Genomic DNA, 9,526 nt, shown 5'->3' with positions numbered 1-9,526 from the left:
GCCGGCTCGGCTGGCTGCGACTGAAGCCTCATTCCGCCCTTTATCCTCCTGGCGGCTGCGGCTGGCCTTGGCCCTGCCCCGTGGGCACTGCTTCACTGGGTTTTACTAGGAGCACATCCGTGCTAAGGCCGCTCTCTACGTGAAGCGCGGACACTCAGGTCTGTGATGATGCTTGTGACTCCATGAGTCAAGGGAGTCAGTCAGTCCTCCCCCAGAAATCCCTGGAAAATGCAGACGATCTCTCGGTCTATAGAGGGAGAGGTCTAAACCTTCTTTCAGGGAAGAACAACTTCGCTTTCTTCCCCCCAGACAGACGGATTTTTAAAATCACAGTGTTATCTGGAATGTAAATAGGTAAAATGGTTAAAAACTGAGCTTTGTCAGAATGGAGGGCTCTCCTGAACCCTGACCCCCATGCCCAGGCCCCTGTCCCCCACGTCTCCTCTCTCCCCCACCCCCCAGTCTGCACCAGCTCCATGCCCACAGGGCCCTCTCAAGGGCCCCTCCCTCTGAGCTTAAGAGCCCAGCTCCCAGGAGAGGAAACAGACCAAGGGGAGATCGCAGTGCCAGGCAAGGGTCAGACAGCCAACCTGAGGCAGGTGCGACCGTGACCCTCCACGAGAGGATCATCTTCCAGGGAGCTGGGCCAGAGGGCTGGTCCTGAGGCACCAAGGGAAGACCCCACGGGGAGCCCAGCCCTCGGCCCGGGCTGTCCCCACAGGAAGGGCCCGTGTCCTGCTCTGGGACACCACTTCACCGCCCCCCATGCAGGACATGAGAGCCCCTTCACAGACACTGCCACAAACACACACCTCACCAGGCCCCTTCTCAGCGGACAGGATGACAGGCCCCTCCCTCCCCTCTGTCCTGCCCCAGCATCCCGCCTTCCACCTCCCACCCCCCCACCCCTCACACCTAGTGTGCTCCAGAAGGTGCTGTGGGTGGGGCTTGTCCCAGGGAGGCGGGGTCTCTAATAGACTGAGCACTGAAAAGAACACACTCGAGTCTGTAGACCCTGATGTATAATCAGCTGATAGAAAGTAAAAGCATATTTGCATTTTAAAGCGTGATGAAGCCTAATAAGTAACTCCCTGATGATGACATTTCAGAGGAACTTATTTTGACTGGGGTCTTCCTGGTATTTGTGGTTTCAGGTGAAGTGGCCGATTTCCCTCTTTTACATCTAAACTTCTCAGGTGACCTCCCTGTTCTCTCTCTGCTTTTATTTCCTGGCCTCCGGTTATTCTCTGTACTAGTCCATTGAAACAGACTTAAGGATACAAATTACTTGATCACTAAATCCATCGTTCTTTCATTAGAACGCCTCCTCTTCCATCTTTTTATGGCCTTTACATTTTCATATCATTCCTGCCGAATTGAACAACTCTTATACGGAGCTTTAAGTAACACTATGCTGGTTTAGCTGCCCTCCCACTTTTCTGTAGACTCACTTTTTTTTTTTTTAACCTTTAAACGTAAGGCTTTTCTTCTTTTGATCTCTTAATTGTATGAGTTCTTCAGGCTATTACCTGAGCAAATGATACCTGTATTTTAAAATGGTCACTGGTACCCCATTCTTTGTACCTCCACGAAGTGTGATCTACAGAACGCTATTCCCACAAGACTGCCTTAGAAAACAAATGTTCAGAAACACGGGGGAAGAATTCTCTCACTGCACATTCCAGAGACTGTAAAACTGAGTACTCTCTCCTGATCTTACTTCCAGATGGAGTGACCACATGACACAATTTTGGCCAATAAGGCAGAAATTGAAGTCCATTGGCCCTTTGCCCTTCTTCCTGCTTTTTCCATGGGCCAGAAGCAGGCACTGCAGAGGACAACTTGTGATTTTGAAGGAAGGGCGAAGTGAGCTGCAGCGATATCAGCTTCCACACTGCAGAGCCCTGATCCTGGGCAGCAGCCTCCTGCCTCTGGCGTTCTCGTTACATAAGAACAATCCCATTTGTTTGCATTTCCAAATCAGGTGATTTATACCTCCTGACTGAACACCCTTCTAACTAGATATAAAAATGCAGCATACTATCAACTCTCTTGGAACTTGGGAATGCACATTAGAATATTAAAGGACCTGAGAAAATATTTAAGAGAAATCTGTTGAATTTTGTTTAATGAATCATCTCCTAAATTCATTTGATTAAGGGGCCCTTTTTGTTGTGTTGGTATCAAGGGGCCCTTTTATTCTTGTGTTAGCTATTACTATCCCATAGGGTTACAGTTTCCTACATCCTTGATTTTCAAAGTGTGATCCCTAGAGCAGCAACTTCTGCTATCATCTGGAAACTTGTTAAAAAACAAAAACAAAACAAAACAAAAAAAACAATCCTAAAAAAAATCCCACACAATCCTAGGCCCCACTATCCACCTAATTAAGAGATGTCAGCTGAGTCCTCGTCGGTTTTCTCAGTGGTTAGAGCGTTGGCCTGTGGACTGAAGGGTCGTAGGTTCGATTCTGGTCAAGGACATGTGCCTCGTTGCAGGCTCTATCCCTGGCCCTGGTCAGGGCACATGTGGTGTGTCTCTCTCGCATCAATGTTTTTCTCTGTGTCTCTACCCCTCCCTTCCATTCTCTCTAAAATATCAATGGGAAAAAATACCCTCTGGTGAGGATTAACAACAAAAAAATGTCAGCTGAAAAGTTTAGTTCTCCCAGGAAGCTTTTCTGATCCTTCCCCCCAAACCAGGGCAGGCCCCCTGCTATACATGTCTGAGGCACATACTTTTCCTTCATTTTTATCTGCTTTTAAAATTATATTTTTATGACTATACTAGAGGCCTGGTGCACAAAATTCTTGCACTGGGGCCAGGGGGAGACCCTCAGCCCAGCCTGCACCCTCTCACAGTCTGGGAGCCCTCAGGGAATGTCCAACTGATGGCTTAGGCCTGCTCCCCATGGAGAGGCTCCCGCCACCACCGCTGCACTCACCAGCTGTGAACCCGGCTTCTGGCTGAGTGGCACTCCCCCTGTGGAAGTGCACTGACCATCAGAGGGCAGCTCCTGCATTCAGCATCTGCCCCCTGCTGGCCAGTGCATTTCATAGTGACCGGTCATTCTGCCATTTGGTCGATTTGCATATTAGCCTTTTATTATATAGGATGGTTAGTGTATGTTTTACTAAAAACACCTGAGATTCATGTGGGCTTTAACTGGATTCTCTGTGCCTGATTCTTGTCGGCACTCGAATATTTGGGGGAATATCTTACCCTTAGTCTTGCTTTCACTCTCACTTTAAAGGTTCTCTCTCTACCTCACCTATTCACGTTCTAGCCCAGGGGTGGGCAAACTTTTTGACTCAAGGGCCACAATGGGTTCTTAAACTGGACCGGAGGGCCGGAACAAAAGCATGGATGGAGTGTTTGTGTGAACTAATATAAATTCAAAGTAAACATCATTACATAAAAGGGTACGGTCTTTTTTTTTGTTTTGTTTTATTCATTTTAAATGGGCCGGATCCAGCCCGCGGGCCATAGTTTGCCCATGGCTGTTCTAGCCAGAAGAACCTGTAGCATGGTGGCAACACATTTCATTTAACATCAGAAGGCTTGGATGTGAGTCTTTGTTCCCTTACTTGCTAACTTTGTAACTTTGAGCAGTCACAAAACCTTAGATCCATAAATCCTCAGCTCTGTTCATCAGGATAATATTACTTCACAGGACTGGTATAAATGAGGCTTCTGAAAGAAGAGTATAACCTACATAAACATCCTAAAAGTATAAGATATGTTTTCTAGTTATTAAGATCCTGGGTTGTGTTTATAAGATTTCCAGCTTTGTAGTCAGAGATCTGAGTTCAAATCCCTACTCATAATATTTATTGTCCATGCAGGTGATTTGGTAATCCATTATTTGCTGGATTTTTTAATGTGTATATTCAACTGCATTCATGCTTAATTTAGTATTTATTTAAGCTTGGGTTATCTCTCAAGTTGGCATATATTCTATGCTTTTTATTTTTCTTACGCTTTTTATTTTTTATTCAACTCTTTAAATTTTGTATTCAACTCATCATATCCCTCTTTACACAGGAATGCAATCAATATTAACATAATCTACATTTATTTGGTGAATATTACATAAAATTTCTGTACATTAAGTAACAAAGACAAGTAAGAATGAAAAGTAGTACACAACAATGACCATCATCAAACATGTATAAGTTCAGAACTGTTATTTTTCAAATCGCTTTAAACCAACATGATTGCAGAAGTAAAACCCCAGGGGGAACGATTAAACACTATTTGAAATAAAGTCATTTGGCCTAATTTTCATAACCACGGATTTCAAAGAATACCACCATCCATGCCAGGTGTGCCAGACAACCCCATTGTCCGTTGTATTGCTATAAGGGCCCAGGTAGTATAAGCCATTCAGGTTTGCAGAGTGACACCTAGTGGGAGAAAACAAACACAGAACAATCAGACCAGAAAAATATTCCGCCACCCTTGTAGTATTTTGCTAGCAAATGATCAAAAACAACTTTATGAATTCTTCCATTTCAGACAAGGAAATATTTGTCAGTTTTCAGAAGCCAAGATATTCCTACAACAGATGGTTTTTTAAAAAACTGGTGGATTTTAGCACATAACAAGTCTGAGGATACGAGCCAGGACACTTGGAGTGAGCATATTGGTGAAGAAGCATTTCTGTCCTTAACAGCCTTTAAACAAAAACAGAAAAACAAGCAGACAAAGGCCTAGCTTTGTGACCCTCGGCCTTGGCAAGGCTGGCCGTGGGTTAGCGCAGGAGGTGTGGCGGAGTGCTCTACCACTGCTCCCCGCCCCCCCCCCCCCATAATTTGCACTGACACATTTATCCATCTGCTGCCAAGACACCACTTTCATAATTCCAACTCTTTCCTTCCCCTTTTAAAAATCGCTAGCATATCAATATTTTAACCTCAAGGATACGAAAATAAAGACGAAACTCACAATTTAAAGTTTTCCTAGCCGGCAACCAATAATCATTTGTCCAAGTTGCTGAGTTAATTTTTTACTCTAATATATTGCTCCAATCTGGGTAAAGTGGTTAGGTTATCATGCGTTTTAAAAGGTTCCCCTTCTTCCTTTAATATCTATAAACTAGAGGCCCGGTGCACGAATTGGTACATGGGTGGGGTCCAGCCGGCCCATCCTGATGGGGGCCAATCAGGGCCGGGCTGGCCAGGAGGAGGGGCCAGGGAGGTTGAGAGGGGGCCGATCAGGGCCAGATCGGGTCAGTTGGCCACTGCAGTGTGCCTCATAGTGACCGGTCATTCCGTTGTTCCGGTCACTTGGCTTTTATATATATAGATTTTGTCCCTGGCATGGACTAAGCGTATGTGCAGTGTTATGAAATGAACTGCTGTGTGTTTCTTTATTGATATAACCAATGAAAAGATGTCAGGCAATAGGATGTAAAGAGAACATTCACAAAGAATAGTTCTGAACATCTATAGAAAGCACCCAAATTATATGGTTTTACTGAATTAAAAAAAACACCATATAATTTGCCCATAAATGACAAGTGGTTGGCTTGAATCATTTACCCATTTGTTAATTCACTACTGCTGACCACCCTGAAAGTCATCCTAATCTAAATAGATGGAATTAATAAAAAAAGTACACTAAATTTGAAGTGTCAATAGTGTACTGTGCTTTTAAAACTGCATGGAGTCTGGCCAGTGTGCCTCAGTGGTTGAGTGTCCACAAAGGAACTAAGAGGTCACTGGTACCATTCCAGTCAGGGCACATGACCTGGTTTCTGGCTCAATCCCCAGTAGGGGGCGTGAAGGAGGCAGCCAAACAATGATGTTTCTATCTCATTGTTGTTTCTCTCTCTCTCTCTCTCTCTCTCTCTCTCTCTCAAATCAATAAAAAAATATATTTTTAAATATAAATAAAGAAAAGAAAAACTATGTAACAGAAAAAAATAATAAGGAGGAAGAGGTTGATAAAGTTAGACTACAGTAGTAGCAGGCACAGTAGAAGTAACACTAAACTTCTGGAATAATTGGCTTTTTCTCCAGCTTTTCTGATTTCCCACCTGCACAGCCTTATCATCTCCTCTGACTCCAAGGATAATGCAGGTTCCTTGGGTGGCCAGTCACTGAATTGCCTTTGTCCTCCCTGAACCCTATCTTTAAAGTCAGATAGATAGTGCATTTGCCCAGGTTCACATGTCTGCCAGCATCATTCAGACACAATACAAGCCCAACAACTGAGCAGATACATGGTTTTGATCTTATGCTAATATTAACCAATGTAATTGTGATGTCTGTATATGGAATTCTGTTCAAAACTAAACATGAAGGGATGATTGCAATTTGTAAATTATAGGTAAGTTTTACACAACTTACAAAGACAGGGGAAGAAAAAGGAGGAGAAAGAGAAGGTGACCAAAGATGGTTTCTAAAAGAACAAGAAAATTGCTAGGGAAAAGACTGTCATTGATTTTGATTCTCTAAGTAGGAAAGATAACTTTGTCTCTCTGACCCTTCTCACTGGTGTATGTGCTTCAGTTCCTTACAGATGATCAAAAAGTAAATACATTCGAACTCTTAGAAAAGCAAAATCCAGGGAAAATACTGCTTAATAACTGCTTAGATTTAACTTGACCCTATCTACAACTAGCTGTATCCCCTAGACCAGTGGTAGGCAAACTCATTAGTCAACAGAGCCAAATATCAACAATACAACGATTGAAATTTCCTTTGAGAGCCAAATTTTTTTAAACTTAAACTATACAGGTAGGCACATTGTTATTAACTTAATTAGGATACTCCTATGGCTTAGGAAGAGCCACACTCAAGGGGTCAAAGAGCCGCATGTGGCTCGTGAGCCGCAGTTTGCCGACCACTTCCCTAGACCAGGGGTCCTCAAACTATGGCCCGCGGGCCACATGCAAATACAAATATTGTTTTTGTTCCCGTTTTGTTTTTTTACTTCAAAATAAGATATGTGCAGTGTGCATAGGAATTGGTTCATAGTTTTTTTTAAAATTATAGTCCGGCCCTCCAACGGTCTGAGGGACAGTGAACTGGCCCCCTGTTTAAAAAGTTTGAGGACCCCTGCCCTAGACTATACAATTCTAAAACCTCACAGTAGCAGATGTTCATAAAGAGGACTCTCCTGGTTTTAGGGAAAATTAACATATATCTGGTATACCTCCACTTTATACAGTAGATGATTCTTAAATGCTTTATTAAAAGTGCTTACATAAAAAATGTGGAAAATGTGGATTATGAAACTTGTCCTTGATTACATGGACAATCTGACATTTCAGAAATAATTACGCACAATACTATAATGGAAAGTTTAAATGTCCAGATATTGTGAGGTGGCCCCTGTCTTTTAAAGAGAAAAGATGTTCAAAGCTGGTGTACTGCCTAACAGGTTGAGCACATCTGCTTTGCAGATGAGGCCCATCAGCTTATTTTAAGGATGGTTGTATGAAGTTCCCATGCCTGCCTTGAACATGTGATTACAACACAGGGAGCTGTCTTGAAACCACTTTGGGTGGAGAAGAGTTAAAAGAATTGGGGATATCTGGCCTAGAGAAGAGAAAATATGGCAGAATAGAGTGAACACCATCTCAGCCAGAGCCTGAAGACTTACGTTGAAAAGGAATTACAATTACTTTGTAGCTACTGAGGAAAAAACTGGCAAAGTATAAGAAGGCAGATGTCAGGTTAATAAAAGCAAAAACTTAATACAATCAATAATGGAGTGAGCTTGCTGATTAAGTAACATAGCAGTATTCCATCAGAGAGTGGAATTAGGTTTCAGGAATATGGTAGAGGAAATTTCTGCATTGGGAGGAACTTGGGTTCGATGATTTAATGAAAGTCACAGTAACTGAAAAGTATTATTACACAGAAAAATTTACAACAATAATATGGCCATCTCCTATGAGAAGGGAAGGTGAAGAGCTACTTGGTTACTAAAAGGCCTGAAAAATTTTTTCCAATATATAAATACTTCCTTTTTCTTCATGCCTACTTTCTTCAATTTGTGGCCTACTGTTTATGATAACAAATCCATAAATCAGGTTGCTAACAATTTTTTTAAAATTGATTTCAGAGAGGAATGGAGAGGGAGAGGGAGATAGAAACATCAATGATGAGAGAGAAGCATTGATCAGCTGCCTCCTGCTCGCCTCATACTGGGGATCAAGCCAGCAACCTGGGCATGTGCCCTTGACCATGACCTCTTGGTTCATAGGTTGATGCTCAACCACAGAGCCACATCAGTCAGTCACATACAATCTTTGTAAAAGCAGTAATTTGATTTATTTCTAAGACATATCTTTCATGCTTTATTAACATACACAATGAACGAATCCTCAAAAATACTTCATCGGTGAAGAATTCTAATAAAGATGATTACTTAATGATACCAGTATTACAAAGAAGACCAACATGACCTCATACAGATATAATTAATGCCCCACAGTGAGATATCATCAACGCCATTACACCTATGTTTATAAGACGTCAAACCTGTTAAACCACCAGCCGGACTGATCTTCCTCCGCACAATTGCCTTTGTAGTTGTCATGATCTCTGTCCCATGTGCTGAATTTCATTCTTTGGTGACTACCCCACCATTGCACCTCAGGATGAAATCTCACTGCAAGTGCGTCTCCTGCTGTTCCAGAGTATTCCCCGATATTCAACTCATAGGAATTCTGAAGGAACAGAGGCAATTTCTACTGTCAGTTGTCACTATTTAAAAAGTAGATTTATGTAATAAACAAAAGAATTCTATTGGTATGTGTTTGTTTCCATTGACTTCAGGGGTTCATCTTGTATGTGTTATGCATTAATTGGTGGTATTAGTTATTTGAACATTTTAGTACCTTTTCATCTCCAACTTTGAAATTTTTGTATTGGGCATAACGGCTATTTCTTTCAAAATCTGCAAGGTCAATTTTTAAAGTGTAGTCTCCTAGAAAAAAAAAAACAACAACAAACAATCATAGTGGTTTCCTTTTTAATGTATTAGATGACATTGACTTACTGAGGTTTAAAAAATTTCATGGCCCTAGCCAGTTTTGCTCAGTGCATAGAGCGTTGGCCTAGTTTCTTTTTCTCTATATCTTAGCTTTAAACAGCCACATTTTAGAAAGGGAATTATTGCCCCAAAGAGACCATTGCCATCTGCAAATTAGTTCTATTGTCTATGATTTAGTGAAAAACATTTTAGTGTTATTTTTATTGTATTTCCAATGAATACGATACTAGGCAAATCTTACCTTGTATGGTTAATAAGTGAAGATTTTTATTACCCAGCCAATATTCACCATTTTTTTGGACAAAATTTCCAAAGCCATTTTCGTAGTCATTCCAGTCTCTACAAAATTTAAAGTGAAAGCTGATTTTAGCAAAATCCAAATAGACCTTTGCAGTACCCAAGGTGCCCACACCCCCTTGCTGCTGCTCTCACATCCAGTATTTCCTTGATTTGTTAGTGCACTTTCAGTATTCTTACTTAGAGAGAGTGAGAGTCTGTCTAATTAGTAGAGTTTAGG

General features: G+C 41.8%; 1 protein-coding gene across 4 annotated transcripts in view; it reads right to left on the bottom strand.

Annotated features, from left to right (window-relative positions):
- Nucleotides 1-3,996: 3,996 nt before the first annotated feature.
- Nucleotides 3,997-9,526, bottom strand: part of FGL1 (fibrinogen like 1) — a 33,442-nt gene continuing 27,912 nt past the window's right edge. For all 4 annotated transcript variants that reach the window (XM_081084724.1, XM_081084725.1, XM_081084726.1 and 1 more), the window contains 4 exons: nucleotides 9,251-9,348; nucleotides 8,855-8,943; nucleotides 8,496-8,683; nucleotides 3,997-4,406 (listed from right to left, as the gene is read on the bottom strand). In XM_081084724.1, coding sequence (XP_080940850.1) covers nucleotides 4,247-4,406; nucleotides 8,496-8,683; nucleotides 8,855-8,943; nucleotides 9,251-9,348 — 535 coding nt within the window. In that variant the 3' untranslated portion in view covers nucleotides 3,997-4,246. The remainder of the gene's footprint in view (nucleotides 4,407-8,495; nucleotides 8,684-8,854; nucleotides 8,944-9,250; nucleotides 9,349-9,526) is intronic.

The sequence above is a fragment of the Myotis nattereri genome (genome assembly GCF_964212035.1).
Source record: "Myotis nattereri genome assembly, chromosome: 2".
NCBI classification, from domain to species: domain Eukaryota; kingdom Metazoa; phylum Chordata; class Mammalia; order Chiroptera; family Vespertilionidae; genus Myotis; species Myotis nattereri.
Note: the sequence above shows the minus strand (reverse complement) of the source record. Positions and strands in the feature narration are given on the sequence as shown.